This window comes from Anopheles aquasalis, chromosome 2 (genome assembly GCF_943734665.1).
Source record: "Anopheles aquasalis chromosome 2, idAnoAquaMG_Q_19, whole genome shotgun sequence".
Taxonomy (NCBI): Eukaryota; Metazoa; Arthropoda; class Insecta; order Diptera; family Culicidae; genus Anopheles; species Anopheles aquasalis.
Window position 1 is genome coordinate 7,745,001 of NC_064877.1, and position 22,500 is coordinate 7,767,500.

Genomic DNA, 22,500 nt, shown 5'->3' on the forward strand with positions numbered 1-22,500 from the left:
TTAGAAAGTGTACTTGTACAATCCTTTTGAAACGACGCCAGAAAGGCAGCTTTTCCTGTACAAACCACGAAACGGTTCGTCACCATTCGCTCGGAGTGGCAGAAAATTAAGGATCTTTAATGGTATTCCGATACGGTGTTCTATCTTCCCCCGAAATCCTACGTTACTGCCCCTGGACAGCCTTCCGGAATCGTTTCGTAATCTGCGCTATGTACAGGAGACCGTTCGGGCATCAAATGGTTCGTGTGGGCTCGATGGAATGCTGCTAGGCAGTATGGCCGTGGCGCTGAACTTTACGGCCGAAACGATGGATGCAAGTGACCGGCTAGAGTACGGCTATCGACTAGTGAATGATACCTTCGTCGGTACGCTGGGCGATCTGCTGTACCATCGGACGGACGTCTCGTTTAACGTCCGATTCTTAAAGTACTACGACACGGACGACATCGAGTTCCTGAAGCCGATCTACAGTGATCAGCTGTGCATCCTGTCGCCAAAATCGTTGGAAATACCGGAATGGTTGGCGATTTTCTTATGCTTTCATCCGTTTGTTTGGGCTACGTTCGTGACGATCGGATTCGTCGGTGGTTATCTATGGTGTGGCCTCCGTCGATGGGCGCTGCGCAAGGTGCGATTGTATCGGGTGCAATTGCAGAAGGGTGACACGGTACGGCCCTCGACACTAACGATCGAACTGTGGCTAGTGCTGTTGGGAGCTAGCTCCATACATCTGCCTGTCCGCGGTATCGAACGGTTACTGCTCATAGTTTTCCTGGTGGCCAACGTCATCATCTCCGGAACGTTTCAGGTAATAGCGAAGGCACCGAAGTCTTGTGCGTAGCGTACTAATGCGCCCTAATGTGTGACATTTCTCTCCGAAGGGCACACTAACGACAGCGTTCAGTACGGTCACATACTACGCGGACATCGACACGCTGGTGGCGCTGGATCGCTCGGGATTATCGATCGGTACGTCGTCCCGTTCGCTGCTGGACATCTTTGGTAACGTTAGCGGCAATCCGTTGTACCAGTCACTTAAGAGCAAGCTGCACATCCTGAACGTATCGGCACGGAATCGTGCAGCCTTTGAGCGGGATCTGTGCAGCATCGAACGTCGTTCGGATGTTTATCTGATCATCAACACGGAGTACATGAGACCGAACGGGCAACCAATGCTGCACGTAGTGAAAGAGTGCCCACGGGTGTACTCGTTGGCGCATATCGTCCGCAGCGGTTGGTCATTTGCGCCGCTGTTCAACGATGCCATCAGTCGATTCATTGAGTCCGGACTGACCCGAAAGTGGTCGCTGGACATCGAGAATGCACTAACGGTGCACAAACGCATCCAGCAAATCATCGACAGTCCGGAGGAGGAAACGCTTCGTAAGCTATCGTTGGTGGATATGCAGACCTCGTTTTACATCGTTGTTATCGGTGTGGTGGTAGGTCTTAGTGTCTTTGCCGTTGAGCTGTTCATTGGAAAATGATATTGAGTGAAGAAACAACATTTCATATAGATTCTTTTGCTGGACATCGCAATTTAACATACCGATAACGCTTGCTAGATTTGTCCTCGCCAACCGGAGAGTGGTTGAAGTTAGAATTTTCACAATTTCCTGCCCTCTCACTACTCATTGCGAAGTGAAAAATATGCCATTTCCTTCGGCTGCTAGGACAGAGTTCAGTTTGCTCGATGTGCTCAAGTGTGTTTGATGATGGTTGGTGCTATGCTAGCCCAGCACCTCCCCGTATCGCTCATATGCTGATGACATCTGAATAGGGAGCTAATTTGCCGCACATTACCCGGACTAGCACACACAGGAAGGAGGGAGTTTTATTATCGAGCATCCTTCTTTCCTTCCCTTTTTTTTGAATTGGAAATTGGTGTACATCCGGCTCAATTTAACAACGAGTCGGTCCCCGCGCCACCACACCAACTGGAAGGCGCAGAACAGAATTGACTCCCTTCGAGCAAGGGGCTCTCTATCGATCGGTAATGCGATGACGGTGTCCGCGGCGCCAGAAAGGAAATCCACGCCAATGATTTGGATGCGAGAAAAAAAAGGGAAAACAATTTAAGAAGGACATCGAAACGGGTGCGGACGCGCGCTGGGTAAAGTGAAAGGTTTGTTCGGGATTGAATTACGCATTCACCACTATCGATGAAAGGCACAAGTCGGGAACAGTTCAATAAAATACAAAAAAAAAAATCCAGCGATCCAGGCCGTGCCGAGGCAAACATTGTCAAGTGAATCGTGGGCGACGGAAAAACCGTACATCTCTAGCCCATGGCAGGACATCTGGCTCGACGAGCTGGCCGCTGTACGAACCAAGGTCGTCTCCAGGTTTGTGCCTTCCGGTTTTCCTTCCCGGAGGTTGCGACCGGCGGAACAACGTCTATTGAAACGGTTCTGCCGATATCTGACATCCTTCCATCACGATCCCGGCAGAAAGATGCTTACGTCGCTGCTGCATGCCAAGGGATCGGTACTGTCTTCGTCTTCGTGGAAAATCTGTGCTGTCAGCGAATCGGCCAGCGAGTGAAGATGGTACAGTGAGGAGGTGCAAGCTACGGTTTGTTGGTAACCGTTTGGCAGATAGCGGTCTCCACGCTGGTGTGCCGACGGTGCCAAAACATAACAACGGCACTGAACGGCGGGCGCGACGTAAAAAAGGGACGCGATTGCCCTGATTGATGGCAGATCACGTGGTGTAAACGTGCGAAAGTGAGAACCCGTACCGCGGATTTGATTGTCCAGGTGCCTTCGTCACGTCGGTGAATAACGAAGAAAGGGAAAAAGACCATTTTTCTGCAAAAAAAAACTTTTCAAACACCTTTTCAACCTTCCTTATGACCTCTGCCGCGTTGCTATTGAACGAAAGTTAAACGAGAAAGTAAAACGAAGAGGATGTTCAACGTTTCTTCTGACTTCTGGGCTTCGACCTTTGCTTCGTTTCAAAGCAAAAACTTTGGAAAAGCGAAATCCCGAGGGGGGGGGGGCTTGTACTTTCAAAATTTTGCCTCGGAGTTAAGCAATACTCAGACTAAATTGGTAGTAAATGGTGCTGATCACAGAGGCGATAAATAATCGCAAGAAAAAGGAAGGAACATAATTTTGCAATCTCAATTATAGTAATACTCACCGCAATACCGCACACAAGGAGAACTAAAGCTCAATCTACGCCCTTGGGGAATGGTACGATTGAATGCAGTTTCGCTGTAGTTTCACTTATCGCCATTTAATTTCATTACATCCTCCTTATTGCCTAATTGCTACGGGCTTGCTAAGTATCGTGTCTTCAGCAGTTCTAAGCTCTGAATTGGAATCTTAGCTAATGGATTTTAGCCTAACTGCTGCCGCTACTACTGCTGCTGGTAATCAATCGGTAGCACATCACACTCATCAACAGGAAGTCGACCTTCTACGTCCGTAGCTCTAGGAGAAAACTGCTATGCCGGTACACGGCCCAAGCCACCACAGGGCAACGCATACCGGAAACCGCTATCGCATGGATATTTCAATCGTAATCGAGTGTGTAAAGAGTCAATTAAATCGGTATTGATTGAATTTCTGCCTATCCGGTCACGGAATGCGAGATAGCGCCCACCGGGCACATGGTACGGCGAAGGCATGCGTCTGACAGCTACGAGTGGCACTTGTTGGAGGCGCCGTGGGCTCTGGGTTCAAGTAGCCGGCCGCCCGTACCAATTTAGATCCGGCGGCGTTGGCCTCGACTTGCTGGACGCAATATTTGAAGCCTGAATGTGGATCGACATCCTCATCATGGTAGTGTTCTTTGTCGGTTGAATCCGGTAGTGAGATCGCACCGTGCGCACTCTAATGAGTAGCAGCAGTACGGATTTGAATAAAATGTTATGCGAAATGACGTCAGACGGGGTATTTAAGGAGTGGCTAGTCATTTTCTAATACACGGAGCATTTGCTTGAATATGAGTCTAAGTCCTTGACTCGCGAGTGGGCGAGTGGTGTGGTGCATTGTTTAAATTTAAATTTCCCCTTTAAAGCAGTGTGATCAGCGCTAGATGCAATAAAACAAGAATAATAAATCTGGATTATTGAACAATATTTGAACTTATAAATATTCACTATGCTTTTGAAGCTGTTAAAAATAGGAAGATCATCGCTAAACTTATCAGTTCATGAGCCGAACAGAAGTTTTTCTGTTTATTACACATTTTACAAAAGAGTTTTCACTTGAAAAAGAATGCAAACATTTTTACGTTTATTTGCAAAAAAAAAAGAAACTGGTTAACGATCAACTAAGGTGCTAAGCACCAAGGTGTTTACACGAAAAACGCTAATTCCTTGTTCCAAGAATGGAGCAATAAAACGATTCGAATCACCAACAACAAAAAAGGCAGACCCTCGCAAAACGGCCACCAGTTGATTCCCTAACCGTCGTCGGTAACTGAAATAGAGGGCGCGAAACACTACACTACTATTCCCCGTCCGGACGATGTAGTGCGCATCGGTCGATGGTGCGTAGCGATAAATCTGTTATGCAAATTGCGGTAAGTGAGTAACTGATATCATATTGTTGTAATTTGAATTTCATGGACACGGATGCCGGTAGCAGGCACGAGGGAGAGAGAGAGAGAGAGAAAGAACCGGCACTAGCAGGACTAGCTGCTGCTCCCCACTCGTCCTCTCTTCTGTTACAGACACTGCGCCCACTGGATGGAGCATGTGTGATCGGTTAGCGAGCGCCGGAGAAGCTCGTTTCACTCCGGTAACCGGAACCAGGAAATCGAGAGGTGCCACTAGCACTGGTCTTGTAGCTCGACTTCTTTTTCACCATCCTTTTTTCCCCCTTTTCCGGTTTCCAATCGCAAAATCCGAACCAATAGTGTGCCGGCTAAAGGGAAGAAGGGGAGAGCGAGGAACGGAAATGTACGCACATAAATTTTCATCACATTTCTGGCGTCTCCCGTACGGCGACGATAAACGGTTTCTACAAAGACAATAAAGGCGATGGATTCGGGGCCGGCCAAATGGCTACCAGCGGACATGGAGCAGGGGCGGGGAATCGTAGTTCCCCAACAGCAAAAGGAGAAGGTGGAGAAGGAGTGTGCATGGGGCATAATCGCCACGACGGCCACTTGTTGAAATTGTTCTTCGGCGACAACGACTGCGACGACGACGACGACGGAGACGATTTGGCTTCTTCGCTGAACCGGTTCATCGTCATCCTGTTGCGTTTGCTTCCAGTGCCTCGTTGAGGCACGTTCCTCTGGTGTGCTCGGTGAGGGGTGTTAGAAGGATGCCATTCCAATCTCTAGCTCGCGTACCGAGGAGCAAAGGACGACGTCTTTTAATCCGAAGACACAATACACACTCGCACACACGCGAGCGCACCCCTTCCACCCCTTCCAAGACATACAAAGAAGGAAGGATGACGCACATTCTCGGTTCTTACTTGGCCCTGGACTGGCTGCCGGGTTGGAGCAGGATGGCGACAAGATCCGGACCAGAGCAACCGGAAAGCACCGGAAAATGCAACCAAAGTGTGAAGAAATCGTTCTGCACTTGAGTCTCTCTCTTTCTCGTGACTTCTACCTCCGTTGCCTCCCTGCTCCCTCCTCCCCTCCCATCGGCGAACCAGCGAACAAGTGTCCGAGAATCCCGAACACAATCCCGAAGCGGTGGAAAGCTGTCGGAAAAACACTGTTGAACGCTTCGTGTGCCACGAGTTTTCCCGTTTCGTCCGGTGAGAAAGCGAGACAACCGTATGCGGTTCCGATAAGGACACATCTCTCGGGACTCGGGGACGCGGGAACCGGATCATCTGGGAGAGAGAAAATTGAACGAGCAGCCACCACGGAAAAGCCATCGCGTCACCGCGTTCGTCGTGTTCGCGTGGTCGTCGTTGCTGCTTTCATTCATCGTCAGGACGAGTCTCGAGGACCAGTGGGGTGCGATGTTGCAGCATCTTTCAGTGCGAGACTGGATCTCGTCGTGGCTGGGCATGGTTTTCCGTGGTTGAGTGCCGTCCCCGAGCCCTTCACTCTGGTCAGTGGCCTGTGGTGCAAACAGTACAAGGTAGAAACATTAGGAAAAAAACCCCAAAGCGAAAGAAAGCCTGGCCAGCTAGTGTAACTGTCCATTCCACGACGGTGTGTTATCATCAAAAGGGACACGCTCAGGCCACCCAATCCGGTGTACAAGTGCGCGCGCGGTTTCAGTGAGGAAAAGGTCCGCATTCGCTTTCCATTTTTTGTTTTGAACTTTTTTCCGATTCCGGTTCCGCTATTGAACTGCTCCGCCAAGACGAACGACGAACACGTGCGTTGTTGCTGCGTCCAGACGAACCGGACGGACGCCCGTTCGGTAACGGAACACGGAGCGCTGAAGTGTTTTCGATTTGCCAATCTCTAGTGTGTACTCTGGTCCCACGCGCCCCCGTTTCACATTTCTAACTCAAAAACGACCGTTTACGTCTCTTATCGAAGGGTATCAGGCACGCTCGTGAGCCAGAGTTCAAAATAGAAATCTGCGCACAAAAACAATCCCGTCTCTTCCTTCAGTCGGTCTCGGTTTGCTGGCTCACAAAATCCTTTGCCCCTTTTTTTTTTGTGTGCGTTTTTGCGGGAACTCTGATTCCGGTTCCAGCTGTGGAGCGCACGACGGCAGGATTTCAATTCCTTCGTCCTTTTTTTTATCATCCCTCCCCCCTTTTTTTCTACAGCCGCTTGTCGCTGTCATCGTCGTCGAGGAGCGTGTATATTCTAATTCAGTGTAAACGAGGCCGAACGATCACGGTGAAACGGGTGGCCGCGGCTGCTAGCGGTGCGAAAGCGCGAAGTGTTTCTGCTCGTTTCATTCGCTCCGGAGGGTCCCCACTTTCGCCCGAAGCACTTACGCGACTTACGCGCGTTGGAGCGGGCACGACGGACGGAAGCTCCGACCGTCGGTATACTGAGCTGGTCGGTCGTCGGTCCGTCGGTGGTCGTCCCGTGGAAAACCACCTCCACCAAATGCGCCCCGTTCAAAGATGAAGTGACACGGCTCGTAGTGGCTCGTCGCTTTCCGGTTCATTTGCGTCCCTTCCCGAAGGCCACAACGAAACGAACCTCATGTAAGTATCTTGGAAAGCTTTACTTAGACAGAAACATTACGCGTATTATGCACGTGCGCGCGTGCAGAGGAATCACGTTTTAAATTGATATCTGTGGCATTGCTCTTTGCGAAGAACATCGTTCGAGTGCGCACATGAACCCCTTTCTGGGACTTAGAATGCGGACACAATGCCGGACGTTCTGCTCCGGTTGACGATGATTTTGAGTGAATCATGTAACAGATGTTGGGCGTCATTTACAAGGCCAGGTTTTTGATCCATTTTTTATGCTTGTAAGCGACAGCGTTGGTCCGAAATGGGCGTCCGACGGCTGGGCGATTGTAATGGTCGCAGAACAAACAAGCTTGACCACGTGGTGCCACATGGGCTAAAACCTTTTCCTGTTTTCCAATTTACGGCTTTGGTCTCGCACTGCTGGTCAGTGATGTTGTCACCGAGACTATTATTTGCTCTGAAAACTTTGTGAGGTGATTGTCAAAATAGATTATCAGTAGCAACAGGAACGTAATATTTAAAATTGATTTATGTTTTAAACAGAAAGCGTTATTTATTCATTTAATCCAACCAATAAAATCTGCAAGCAAGGTTTAGTTTTATAAGCCCCGCGCGCTGGTAATTATCCGGTTAATGTTTGGTGTAATGATAAAATTTTAATTCTTACTACCAACAAAATATCTATTCGTTATCTATTGACTGAGAAAAGAAGTAAGCAATGGCAACAATTATGCTTGTGGAACATTTTGGTTGAAACTTCGAATAAACGAAAAATTCGCTTTGTCTGAAACTCTGAGAAAAATCCATGAGATTTCAAAGTAGTAGTCAAGGAATGGTTCAAATATTGATGCAAGAAAACACCTTAAAAATGCGTAGATGGCGAAAAACCTTCTTTCTCTATTTTAAAAATGAATTTTGCCAACTAATATGCCATGGGAATCACCACCATGAAGCATATAATCTGGCTTTTAGTGAACAATGCCCTACTTACGGCCTTGATCAGATGATGAAGTGAATGCCTAAGCTGTACCGAGATAAATTGGGATCGGTTCCCGGCGTCAGTAAGCGTGAAAGCATCGTTTACTAATTGCTTATTGCTTACAATTGAAAGCCACGATACCACAGCAGATCCATCATGTCTCCTCGACCTTGCGCTTAACAATAAATAAAACATATTATCACACCCATACGCTCACAGACGCACACGCGTGTTAACATTGGCCATGAGTAAGCTTGATGGCTGCATTGATAAACCATCCGACGGCTGGCCGGACGAGGCACCACTTGTTGCACTTATTGCGTGAGAAATTCATCTTCACACATGCTTCCATTAGTTTGTCTCGTCTTTTCACGACCCCAGCACGGACGAGGGCTTGGCGAGGGGGCTCGTTATAATGTTGCTTCTGATTACCTCCCTCATTTTTGAACCCAGCCATGGGGAGCTTCAAATAAAATAATTAGCTCCATCATGTTACAGCGTGTTGTTCGGTTGCACTCACGGTATGCAAGGACGTTGGATGCATCCATGAGCTGGCACAAATCGTACCTTTTCCTACCTCTACTGTATCGTGGAGAACATGGAGTGGCCTCAACACCAAAACACAGAGCACGTATTGTTCTCCTTGAAGTAGAACAGTGTCGAAGCTTTTTGGTAAAGGATTTCTTTACGACCATTGCCCGGTCCGGAAGTATTTCCCGTCTGGTCCCAAAAATGTGCTCCAAAAATGTGTGCTCCCCTTAACCGAATTTAGCAAATCGCGCACCGATTTTGTACCGCCGACGGTTTTGCACGGCATCCAAAACGAGCCACCCATCTCGCCTCTCACCATAAACCAGACAAGGTAGAACGGCATCCCGGGCGCGGGAGCAAAATTCGCAAACAAAAAAGCAAAATCCCGAGACACAGATTCTCTTCGCCCCGCTTTGAGGTGGAGCGAGGAAGCAGGGACACGGAGCAGACCCGGTGCTGCTGCCGTTGATAAAGATGAACCCACGACCCAAAGGAAGCGAACGTGCGTGCCGTGCCCCCGTCGTCCCGGTCCTGGCTGGGCGTGGACGAAACGTGCCTGCCAACGTGCCTGGTCAACATGGTCCAAAAAGAGCAACACCTAAAATTAAATGGACAGAAGGGAGAACCGAGAAGGGGTGGGGGAGAGAATAAAAAAGATCAAACACAAAGAAGATGTTAAAAGCAGAAAACAGGTTCTTACCTCTATCTCGCGACCGTCCGTTCGGTGATGGTGGTTGGCGGAGCGTGGACCGTGGCGATGGAAAGGCCTGCCGTTGGATGGCCCCAAGAAGGTGGCAGGCAGGCTGGTCCAGACGAAGCCAAAAATCGTGGCAGCATTAGAATGGGCACGAAAGGCTACAGTTCTGGGCAACAAAATTGCAAACCAACTAATGTTCTACCTATTTTGGGCATTAATTTGTTCGATAAACGGTTGGTACACTTTCAACATTGTTGTTTATACTAGAAGATTCGCTTGCTACGATGATCTGTGGTTGCTACTAATGAGTGGCTCAGGAAGCAAGCAGCTATAGCTACTGCCCTATCGATAATAGATCGATCAATGTCACTTCGCTCGTCACAGACTGTAATAAAGGGAAATTAATTTTAGAACGCAGCGAACGCTTCTTTCGCGAGCAATCCAAAATCAAGCTAGCCTCCCTTCCGCTCCCCGGGTCGGGTGATTCATGGAATCCTTTCTGAGAACGGTGCTTTTGGGTTCTTTTTTTTTCGGAGGCAAGCTAACGAAACATCGCCTCGAACCCCGGGGCCGGATTCTAATGGATTTGTGGTCGATCGATTGGCCGTGCCCCTCGCGCCACGATCGCAGTGACGCTGCGCTGTCAAACGCTTCACGAAAGATGCTACCTGCTGATGGTGATGCTGGGAGAACTCGGGAATTGGTGCGAGGACAAACGCAGAGGTATCAGTCAAGCAGCAGAAGAAGAACAAGAATGGACGGACGGATGATCGGGTGGAGTGAGAGTCAACTCGCTGCAACCTGTGCGTAGTGCGTTCTCGATGAGTTCGCGGGTCCGCTGTGAGTATGTGTGTGTCATGCCCGCCCTGTGAGCCCGCCCGGGGGCAAACGTGGTATTCCACAGGTAGAATGAGTGTGTTAGGGCCAGCGAGATAACAGCAGCAACAGCAGCAGGCAGCACGCAGTGATGCTGGAGAAATGTTTTGTTAGTTCTTCTTGACGATTCGATCCGTTCGGTCGATCCGCGATCCGATCAGAACCGCGGCTTCTCACCCAGCGTTATCCCGGGCAGTGTGTACAGTTGCGGTGTGTAGCGTCTTCGTGGTGCCGGCGTGTTTTAATATCACGCTTTACCGCCTCCCCCAAAATCAAGGCTTAATTTCTCGTGCTGTGGGCCAGTGTTTTCCCAAGAAATTAGCGACACACCTCATCAAATTGAGACGTTCCGCATCGAGGCGAAATCTGCGACCGTTCCGTTCCGTTTTTTCCCCTAGTATCAGGTTAGTGTGCCAGTTGTGTCAATTTGTGGAGCCTTACTCTTGTTGTGGCCCCATTTCTTCCGCCTCGCAATAAGCGCACCAGCATCAGTGAGCACTACTCGGTGTGATTGGTTGATTGATTGGGGTTGCCCGTAGTAGGCAGCTGTTTTTTGGATGTGCTTGATCGTGTAGATGGAGTAATCGCCGTTCTAATCCAAGTCGACGGTGTGTAAGTTGTGCCTTCAGTGTTCATTGACGGCACAATCCATCCATCAATCGAGGTCTTTGTTCACATCGGCGTGCTAAATTATGCTGGCGTGGAAATGCCCGAAAAAACTGTCTCACTTGTGCGACCAAATAATTTTGGATAAACAGTGTACGACCGGACAGAGCTACACTCAACTCTACCCTAAAATATTTGAAACCAGAAGTCAAATTGAACCGCCAGATATCCGTCGGATGCACCGAGAACTGTTGCTACCGTGGATTTGATTTATGATGATTCGCCGTTTGCCATGCCAGGCGTACCTGTGTGCCCTTTAACCAATAATTGCTTTTAGGGGGGCTGCCACTAAGCCCCATAATAGCGAATCTGGTCGGAACGTGACGAATTGAAAAGTGCACCGTACGCTCTCGTCCACCGCGGTCTAGGTTGTTGCAATTCAGGATAGTTGTACCGATGGCATTACCCTGACAAAAGTAAGCGTCCAAAGCCGAGACCAACTAACCGAGATAACGCGGAAGCTGCTGACCAGTTGACCACACCACGGTTAAGGTCGGGCCTCGAACTTGGCACACATATCTCCCCGAAGGAGTCACAGTGTCAGTGCGCGAAACTGTACCACTTTCTGGCTTAATTATCAGAAATGAGGAAGTTGGGAGCAAATAGAATCAACGGTAGGCATAACGAGGCAGTGGTGGCAGAGAGTTGAAGAGGAGACCGACTCGACGGAGTCGTTTACTTCGTCAACTACCGGTCCGGGAGTGTAGTCCGGCACTCGGAACACACTATCTCCAATAACAGCGCATTTCACCTCAACCACCAATAACCGGCAACCAACCAACCAACAACACCGGCAACAAACGAGCATCGGCGAGCTGACCGGCGACATTCATTGGCCATGGAGCAAGATGATTAGCACGTGACGGACTGCTCGTTTGCTGTGGACGACGACGACGACGGCGATGATGATCGCTCTGCAGTGACATCGTCCCATCTTCCATGGCTGTATTGTTGCAACCCACCCACTCGCGACCACCGCACAATGTGTGGATGCGGTGCAGCAGCAGCAGCAGCACGGCGCCATTCCGGCACCTGCCTTCAATGGCCTCAGCTCAATCATTTGTTGTCACGCATAAGCTCACATTAGATAGAAATCTCGCCCGCGGCAGGCTATCAGACTGGTTACATCTTGCATCTGTCACTGCCAACACTAGTTCTTAATTCTCCATCTGTCGCTTTTCCCGTTCGGATGCTCCAACTGAGCGGAGCTAACCTTCCACAATGGCCACCACCATAGGTGCATGGCTGTTGTGCAATTTCGTTACAGCGTAAATTGGCAGCGCGTATGGGTGATTGTTGTTGACAGAATGCTTAATTTTGCCTTTTGGGTTGAAGATACTACAGGAGATTGATTATTGTGTAGGAATGTTGATGCCACTGGTGCATGGATATAGCAAACGCGGCAAGTAATTAACAAGCGTAATTCGATAATTGTAGCGTGTTAAGGGTAATACTATCGCAAGGTTGCCAGTTTTGGATTGAAGAGCAGCGATAGATCAAATAATTTTTAAATTATTTTCTAAAAATTGGAATGTCTCCTAGCTTTTCGTTTTGAGAGATATTTTAATTAACTTGGGAATAAAGAAAACGCTTCATTGTCTATTGAAGATGATAGAGTAATCTAGGAAAACCATTTCTAGTAATCTATTGGCGTAATATTAGTGTTGGCGAATAGATGTACAGAGTGCGCCATCAGGATGTATCCTATTTAAAAGTTAAATAACTCTATCATTTATCAGCCGATTTTGACAAATAGGACAGTTTCTGAAACTTCAGTCTATGCCATTTTAATAATGCATCACTTCACGTTAAAAGAGCTGACTGAAATTGTCACACGTTACATTGAAAAAAATCGGTTAATAGTGGTAACTGCGATCGTGCAATGGATGGTTTCCTCCCTCGCCACATAGGACGGCGCTGGGCTTTTTTCTGTGGGTCTGTTTGAAAAATAAGGTTTTTGCAAACAAATTGAAGGCTACGAAACAACTTAAAGCAAATATAACAGTTGAAATTGCCAAATAACTCCCTAAATGTTGCCAGATACAATGAAAAAACCCGGAAAAGGGCCGCTTTTTGTATGCCGACTGAAGGCGGTTATTTGATAGAAATCATATTTTGAGTATGGCACAATAAACGGCATAGAATAAACTAAATAAAACTGGTTTATTTTCTAAAATCGGCTGAAAAATGACAGAGTTATTCAACTTTAAAATAGGAATCATCCTGATGGCGCATCCTGTATGTTTTTTTTTCTTTGATCGATCTAAACATTTAACGCAATATTCTTCAAAAGTAATAAAAAAGTGCCACAAGTAGACTTTCAATAAATAAAGTGCAATAGATTTCAAAATATGCTAAACGATGCATTCCTGAGCATTCATAGCATTACTATACATTTAAATCTTTCAGTTCATTGTCTTGAAATGCCGTTGAACAACCTATCAGCTTCTTCTCAAATAGCTGAAAACAGATTTCAATTGACAAATGGACGACCATCCGGCTCGCATTAGCCCATAATTTATCAGATCATTTCACTTTGCCTGACGATGGGTCGCTTTTCGGCTCTGCAGCAATGGGAACGGAATGAAATGGAATGGAATGACGTGGCACAGTGTCCAACAAGTCCCGCCGGGATTGGAAATATAAATGTCACCTTGGGAAATCAAGAAATATTGCCGCGCGATACTTTCGTGCAATTGTTGTAAGCCGCCGCTGTCCTATGCTGAGTGCGTTCCGTCGCATGGCATGGCCTGGCAGTGGCCGTGGTCTGGTCATGGTATCCTAATCACTCTCGCACCCACTTTCTCCCTGTCTCCTACTGAAGTGTTGCGAAGGATCCTTGGAAACGCTAACCGCTGGAATGGAACGCGCTTTTCCGCATTTCCTTCTCTGCCACGAATCCTTCGACTCACCGACTTCACCAGCACCGGCATCTGTGCCCGCTGCTGTGCCACTTTAATCTTTCGCCCAGTATTGCCCACCAGCACACGGTGTCCCAAACCTCTTTGATCCCCGCCCCACCGTGGTCCACCCGTGGACCGCCTTTGCCGAGGACGGTGCCTTTGTCGGTTCGCATGGTTTGCAATAGTAAAAAGGAAGGTAATCCGCTTTTCATTTTCAATCTCTGTTCTTTTCGTTCCACCCGGTTGAATCGCCCGGCCGCCGACCACCACCTCCGTTGCGCTGATGTAAATGCGGGAACCGACCACCACTCCACGGTCCAGCTCCCGGTGTCGAGTAAGCTGAAATGCAAGCAACGGTCTCGGAGGGCAACGGTCAGGGACCCAATAGCAGCAGCAGCAGCACCGCCACCACCAACACCCCCTACGCCACAGCCACCGCTACCACTAACAACAACAACAACAACGGCAACAATCACTGCACATCGCCACCGTCGTCGCAGCCGCCACCACCGAAGCTTCCGCCAGCCGGTTCCTGGGCATCGCTCAAGCACAACGTGCTAAGATGGCGCGGCTCCCGGAAGCTGGTACTCGTCATCGTCGCCATCGCACTCCTGCTCGACAATATGCTGCTGACCGTCGTTGGTAAGTGCCACTGTTGTTCCTGTGCCGCAAAGCAGGAAATTTCCCCGGAAAACCAATGCGCTCCAATTATCACGCTTTTTGCAATACATTTTTTTTTGTGAAGTTATTTAGCCTAAAAAGCCACCAGGCCGGGTTATAGCATCGTCTCTCGGCTCGGCTCGTTTACGCATGAATTGATAGATCAATATTGATTCCAGTAAGCCCTGCTGAAGACTAGCTGGTGGGTTGAACGGCCCACCAAAAAGGAACTGGAAACTTTTCCCATTTACTGAAGACGAGCCGGCCGAAGACGAGTGCGGGGCGTACGGTGGAGCATTTAGCTAATTACACATCAGCTGCAGAGCGTTTCGACGGCTGGAAAATGGACGCCGGCACTCCACTCCATCATCGTGGCGCTGCTCACTCCATTCGTTTGCGTAGCGCGGGCTCGCTGGTACAACCGCACAGGGAAATGAAGACAGAAATGATGCCACCATCAAGCTGATCCTTTGGTTCTGACGCTCGCACTGAAGATTTACAGCTCGCGACAGCACGCCACTGGAATCCTTGTTTTGCCTTTTCCACAATGGACACAATTGTCAAATGAAGATGGTTGGTTTCAATGCCATTCCGTGGCTTTCCTAAATCACCGCTAAGTGGTCCGGACCGGGATGGTGTGTGTGCTCCAGTGGTTGTGCAATTCCGGGCGTGCTGATTGATGCGCGAAATCACATCGCCCTCCAGTGCAATAACAATAATGAACCCACCAACCAGGAGAAAGGAATGAGTGGCCTCGAAGCGGAGAAAGTAACGAGAGAGAAAATGTGTTCCTTTCCTCCTCGAAGGACCTGCTCCTCCTCATTATGATGCTGCGCCGATCCTAATCGAGCGCGTAAATGTCCTCGTCTCCGTCTTGCGTTCAGGCGCCAACATTATCATTCGAGGCCGTCCGTGGATGACGTCTGTGGCGCTCCGAAGACGGCCGGGGGCCGGAAATGGCAAAACGGAACCATTCTCGTACAGGAAACCCGGAGCCACATTCCGGTGACGGCTTGGAAGAAGTTCTTTCAGTGAAATTACTTTTGGCCTCTCGCTTCGCTTCACCGTCCGCCATCTGCCGGTCTTCAATCCTCAATCGGAAACTCCAGGACCATGCTCCGGGCTTTCCTGTGGCCACAGTGACATTGGCACTCGCTGTTACGAGGCAAATTGTACATTAATGGCTGCTGACTGCCTGAGGTTTAACGGAAGAACCAATCGATAACCACGCTAGATGGTGATGGCCATGATCAACCCTAGCGTGCCTTTTTCACTCAAAACGCTTTCATTAACCCTCACATAAAATGGCGAAAGAACATGGCCTTTCGGTGTCAGAAAGTGTGCAAAAGGAAGCGAGTCAACAAGCGTGCCAGCAAGCATCCTTTCTGGCAAGTGCACAGCGCCGGGCCCATTGAATAGTGCCCAAGGTTCAAGTGGCACGCCGCTCCGGCATAAGCAGCATAAGATCGTTTGCTCACCAACTTGTTGCATGTGCCTTTTGTGAGCCGCGTGGTGCTGCAGCATCTGCAGAGCTGACGGGGTATGCAAGACGGATTTTTTTTGCTTCCCTTTCGTTTTCCCTCTTTTTATCGCAACCATTTGTATGGCCACCACCAGTTGAATTGAGAATGAAATGCTTCATCCGTCTGCCTGCAGTGTCCTCAGTATGCGTGTGCTACGAATAGTAGTCCGTACGAAGGAGAGTGTTGCCAACGTGACAAATGGCATGCCATAAGTGTGTTGTACGGGTTTTGTTGGAATGTAGTTGGCCACCACCGCGCTCGAGCGGGGGTTGGTAATTTAATTATGGTCTCGCTTTTGCTACAACTGCAGTGGAGTGTACATGAGAGGTAATTTACTCATTTTGTGCAGAACTACTTCCTGCGCTACTGCGTGGTGCTGCATGTAACTCACGTCATAATGAGCCTGCTAATCAAAAGCACAAATGAAAGGAGGCCAAATGGGGGTCTATTACTTTCGGGAGGGGTCACAGTAAGCTGTTCAAACCATTTTGTAGGTTTTGTTGCACGAAACGGTTCTAAAGAGCAACATTTTTGCAAATTCGAAATAATATATTTTTAGCAAATCTACCTTTACACGATCATAAAACATGTATTTAAATATTACACCCCTCCATAGACAACCGGACAATGGCAATGTCCCGCCGCAGTCGGGATAAATATTTATTGGTCAATTCTCCCGAAAGGGGAACCCCCGGCGTAGCTTCGGCTTAATCGCACAAACCACACTCCGGGGCCATTAATCGCCATTTCAGGTACGTCCCAAACGCATCGCGTAAAACACAATAATCCATTCCACGAGAAGGATAACGGGCTTCAAGTGCTTGTTACCCTGTATGCAAAGGGTCATACCATACCAACCGATACCTAAATGTATCGGTTCAATCCGTTACGCGCCGTTGGGCCAACGTTCGCTCCAACGACGACGACGCCTCGAGAGTCGTATTTCATCGTGCGGGGAAAAGGGTTGCAATGCTGCCTGTGCTGCTGTGGGTAGTGTGTCCGAGTTTTTCCGAGGCTCCACTTCAACCACCCAGCAAGTGGTATCCGGGTGTGTATGCGTTCGTTGCGTGTATCTTCACATCCCACCGGTGTCCGAGAGTTTCGAGTTTCGCACGAGGATCGATCGACATTAAAAAAAATAATAAAAACAAGAAGCACACAACAGCAACCGGCCAGCCTCCAGTGCCAAGTTTATCAAAATAAACCGTATTATTTGCCGATTTTATGTCGGTCAGCCAAGGGAGAGGACATGGGTAATAAATGGGCTGCGGAGGGGGGGGGGGGGCATCGGATTTCGGGTTCGCTTACAGCAGTGATAGACGACCAGCGTGCGGATGAGCCACAGGAGCGAGCATGAGCATGGCATGGGGGTACACGAGGTCGCTTTATACATTTGAATTCATTCGAAGTCGTCCATGACGAACAGCTATTGCACCTTCTCAACTCCCCCATTGACTGTACTTGACAGGAACTGCTGGGGGGGCGGTGTGGGGGGCCTCTCGCCGCCTATCTGCCGGATTGATCCTGGTAGCGATATTAATCATTCCGGATTTCGTCTGAACTTTTGTGTGATTTCTGCTCTCCTGTCAATGACAGTCCATGCAGGAGAGCTGGACCGAGTGGATCCATTTCCTGGATCGAGTGGCGCTTGTCCTTTATCGTCCTTTGCCTGCACGCAAGTGTCAAGTGCCGCTGTGTGCGTTTGTGTATGTCGGTTTTTGGTTGACAGGACATTCATTTACTAAACAAATAATTGTATCACGATGCAGGAACGCAGTTATTTCATTTTTGCGTTCTAAGGCGAAGGTGAATTAGAAATCGATCGAGCAGACCTCGAACGGAACGGCGTTTGCTGTGCAGAGTAGAGCGAGAACAGCGAACGATCCAAGTAAGCCCTTGGCACATCCATTTTGAAACTCTCTTCGCACGAACGTTCATTAAAGGGAACTACTAACGAAGCTGTTTTGTGGTTAATTTGTCTGTGCGTCTGTGGTTAAATTCTGAAGTTAATAAGCTCGGAATAGGGAGAGAAAAAGAGAGAGAAAGAACGTGCATCGTGTTGGTACCGGTAGGTAACAAAGGGTTTTTTTCGCGAAACAATTTTCCCTCCCTCCGGGCCTTATCGGCAAGTTCGGCCTGACGATAAAAACACAAAGACCGTCTGCCTGCAGTCGGATTCGCTAGCTCCTGCACACCGGCGGACTTTTTCGGACTAACCTCACGGGACCACACGCGTCGCTGTCGGGTTTGCTGTGGGCACAGCGGAACGCAAGGAACATAATTTTCCGATTAGCAGCCATTACGGCCAAGCCCCACCGGTTAGACCATGGGATCAGTCAGAAAGAGAGAGAGTGAGAGAGAGCACAAACCAGATGAAATGACAATGAATCACGCACTTCGCTGGAACAGCCCCCCCCTCCGCTTTCCATCGCTGTGTTGCGGTGTTTGTACTTCGGAGTGGAAGTTGCGCCAGCAGCACAGGAACCGTGGACCATGGATTCAATCAAAGAGCTAGTCCAGCAGCTTCCCAGTTCCGCACACACAGACACACACGTGCCGGAGGACGCATTACACAAGTGGTCAACCGACAACGAACGAGGTAGCACGGAGGTCTGCGCCACCAATCGATTTCCCGGTTCTACTCCCGAGAGTCTGGCTTCGGTTGCCTTTACTGAGGCAACTCGTTTCCGGTTGGACCGCCAGCATCGCCAGTGGAAAATGGCGTGGCGGTAAAAGTCAACGAGCTGGAAATTCGGTTTACTTAAGTCTCGGTTCCTTCTCGGTTGAACCACCGTCGCAGTCACGGCGCGCGAGTAATGTATGAGCCAAGCGGAGCAGTTGATGTTTGAGAAATGGAGGCGCCATGAAAGAACCTTGCGAGAGAGAGAGAGAGAGAGAAAGAGAGAGAGAAGGACGAGACGCGACAGAGGAAGGAAATGGTGTGTTGAGTTGTTGTGGATTAGGGTGATAATGAGGGTCCCGGTTCCCGCATCCCGCATTAGAATTGGTGATGTGAATTGATATCAGCGAGCGCCACCATCGTTCTGCTGGTGGTAATGCTGCTGCTTGCCTTGGGTCCATCAGAGCAAGCTGTAGTAATGGTGGCCGCTGACTACTTTGAAAGATTACTGCTTTCTACTGCTGCTGCTGCTACTACCACGGAGTGCGAGCGAGTTAAACCTCACACCACCGTATTCTGGATGAGAGAACCCCACTTTCTTCCACTTCCTTCCGGCGCATTTATCATCAACAAGTGGCCGTAAGCGTAATCGTAAAAAATCATCCAAGCTCCATTCGCTCCTTGGGTGCTCGATGTGATACAATGTGTTTTCCGTAGGGATCGTCGTCGACGGGCTCCAGATTCAGTTCCTTTTATCCCATGTGAATGCCGGGATGTGTGTTTGTTTTTGGAGCACGTCTTTCGGAGGGGGGGGGCGACGACGAGTAGAAGAAAGGACACCAAACGATAAGCCGCCACGCCATTGACACCTCCAAAGTCGTCCTCGTCGTCGTCGTCGTGGCATTCACACGTCCACAAGGGGAATGGAAAAGCTGTGTCGTTTCGGTGCTTTATAATGTCTTAATCACCATATAACTTCACCAGCGAACGTGATGGGAGAGGCCCCCATTGTATTCCCGGGATCCCCCGGGGGGCCATAGTCGACGTCTGCCGGCTAATCGAGACCATATCTGTCATAAGTAATAACCAGCACACCCGGCATCGCTGTATGCGTTTGATGTACTACTTTATGCTCTGGAGAGAATGCTCTACGAAGAGCAGGGCCTTTCGGATGGTACAAGGATTGTTATGATGTTTGCAGTAGCTCTTTGAACTGCCAGAAGTGACCAGTCTAGAGAATTCAATCATGGCAAGGCACGAGGAATATTGTAAAAAAGGATTTAAATTTGAGATTCGCCATCAACTGGTTGTGACATTTCCATTTCCAGGCCAGGCCGTTAATTGAATTCGTCTTAACCGAATGGTGGTGGTCACATATCGCTCAGATAAACTCGGTATCTGTTGCTGCTGCTACTGCTGCTTGCTGTGCAACGATATCGTGATTCCGTGTGCTACCAGCAGCCAAAGTTTGTACCGGCTTCGTTTATCTTTTGGTAGCGATCGTTACGAGGACGCTGAAGGCTCTACTTTACCACAATTTTGGAATTCACCGGTTAGTTCCATTCCTTGCGGTTAACGGTGGTTAACGGTACCGCAGCCCAGAACAAACACTTCTCTATTTGTCCTCATGCTCGCTGCGCCACCGGACGCGCTCAATCTGTTTTCAGCACAAATCAAAGGGAAAGTTTATGCCAAGGATTTGTTTTCGCTTTATTTGAACTTTCCTTTGGCTTGGCCTCCCCTCGGGGGCATGGCAGCGATAATGACAAAGTCAGTCATCGTCAGACGCGGTACGAGTGTCACGTGCGCCGTGTTGTGGTTGGCGAGTGGACCAACCCTTCGCCGGAGCGAACACTTCACTCGACAGACTCTTGTCTGTGGCTAGGGCTGGCACGAGGACCAACGTGAGATGTGGTAAGAACGAGAGCGCACCAGGCAGCGGATGATAAAGGATGCAACAACATCTTCGAACGTTGACGACCGTACATAGATGATGCAGTGGATCTATCAACCGCTCCCACGGCGTAATTTAGCATTGTTTGGAGCAAGCGAAAGCATCCGCGAACGATTTAGGGCGTCTGGAATGTGGCTTGAACGACTAGCACGATTCTGAACGGTCTCTACAGGTTGCTGCATGGAATGCCGCCATTGAAATGAGAATCCTGAGGTTTTGTTGGCATTTCAGTGGAGTCTTCCCGCGGTGATACACAATTGTCTTTAAGCAGAAGAAAAGAATAGCCAGAAGGATTGTTGAGTTAGATAATTGAAGCATTTTATCAGAGCATTGAAGCCTGTTTAATGCTTTGCAACTCCAAAAATCTTCCAAAAATTTTAAAAATAAAAATTCAACAAAAACTCGTCGTGGCTACCTAGATAAACTTATAATCTATGAAAAGAATATCGACATGTATTTTTCTGACGACCCATCACGCAGCTAAGGTGGGCACCGTTTTCGCACGAATCAAAAGACTTGACCGTTTAAGCGACGAACCCGGGTTGATCATAGTGTGATCACTTTTACTTAGATAAACTTATAATCTATCAAAAGAATATTTATTTGTATTTTTCTGGTAACCCATCAAGCAGCAACAATGCGCACCGGAAAAAGTATCGTTTTGGAGACATGATTGAGTTAATTTGATGCCATTGAAGAAGTTTTTAATAAATCTTCCTCAAAATAAAACTAAATATTCTTAAAAAGTTGTAGTTTCATATGCGATTCATTTGAAGGAATAAAGTTGAATGGTTACGACACAAAAAATTGTCAAAAATGATCTTTGTTTTGGTAAGAAATTACCGAAGCCCCCTTAAAACAATCAAGCAAATTAGTAAAATTTATCAAGAAGGCTTCTACTATTTCTGAACGATCGTTCAATATCAAAAATTAAAAAAATCACTTGTATATCGTAGCGTTTGTAAACTGATTCTATTACTTGTACTGTAACTAGGCATGCACTAACTATCGCTTGTTAATTCATTCTCGAGGAATGCTCGCTACTGCCACTGTACTTGGCACAGAGGTATGCCAACAATATTAGATCTCATGCCTGAGTTGAACCTGGCATCTAGTAGCACCAAGTTGCAATTATGCTTCTACTTCTGTGCTTCGTAATGCTCTGGGCTGAGTCCTTCCATTATCTAGTTATGGAGTTAATCAAACCACAACCAGTACCTATGAGATGGATAGATTATTTCAAAGGTAATTGCGTTTTTAATCTATTTTTAAATAATCTTAGTGAAATTAGTGCATTCAATATATCAATTCAGCGAATGTTGATTAAATGATAATGTAGTAATTTTACTAAAATTGAAGTACCTACTCACCAACGCAAACGCTATTTGCAAGACTTTTTTGTTTCTTGCCTGATAGCGATACTAAAAGCATGGAGAATGGAGCCATGAAGCACGGAACACCGAGAGACAACATATAAAACAAACGAAAACACTTCATCGGAGGAAGGGCAGAATGGTGGAGTTACCAGTCTCACCAACCCAAAAACCCACCCCCGGGCAGTCGCCTTCTTTGCGATGAGCTGCGCTGTAAATTATTATCTCAACAACTTCTCCGACCAGCAGCCGCTGGCGTGCACGGTCGTCACAGACCGCCCACAGCCGACAGCAACAAGGATCCAGTAGCCTGCCTTAGTCCTGGCTAGTCCGTGGCAACAAGCTGTTAATTTCTCGTACATTAACGGCTAAACGAGTTAAAGGATAATTTAATTGGCCAATGTTTTCCTAGCCGTTGGCCAGTCGTCGTTGTCTACCGCGCCCTTAAATCAGCATCAGACCCTGGACCAGGCAACGAGACAGAAGAGACCCCTCACAGAGCGTAGTGATTGCCGAGGCACACAAATTGCTGCTAATCCTTTCGTTACACCGCCCGAAGGTACGACTTCTTGTGAAATTGCTCCTCAGTGTTTCTCGATTAATTACCTTTCACCAATCGATTGGCAC

At 48.3% G+C, this 22,500-nt stretch overlaps 2 protein-coding genes across 5 annotated transcripts in view; both read left to right on the forward strand.

Moving 5' to 3' along the window:
- The window catches only part of LOC126572132 (uncharacterized), a 2,060-nt gene extending 573 nt beyond the window's left edge, over positions 1-1,487 (forward strand). The window contains exons 4-5 of the mRNA XM_050231199.1: positions 5-808; positions 882-1,487. Of these exons, the coding sequence (XP_050087156.1) occupies positions 5-808; positions 882-1,487 (1,410 nt within the window). The remainder of the gene's footprint in view (positions 1-4; positions 809-881) is intronic.
- A 4,434-nt stretch (positions 1,488-5,921) lies between these two features.
- Positions 5,922-22,500, forward strand: part of LOC126581470 (synaptic vesicular amine transporter) — a 25,181-nt gene continuing 8,602 nt past the window's right edge. For 2 of the 4 annotated variants that reach the window (XM_050245146.1, XM_050245143.1), the window contains exons 1-3: positions 5,922-6,061; positions 6,708-7,097; positions 14,065-14,385. In XM_050245146.1, the coding sequence (XP_050101103.1) occupies positions 14,088-14,385 (298 nt within the window). In that variant the 5' untranslated portion in view covers positions 5,922-6,061; positions 6,708-7,097; positions 14,065-14,087. Of the gene's footprint in view, positions 6,062-6,707; positions 7,098-10,247; positions 10,579-14,064; positions 14,386-22,500 lie in introns of those variants that run through there. The other 2 variants (XM_050245144.1, XM_050245145.1) reach the window with 2 other exon arrangements.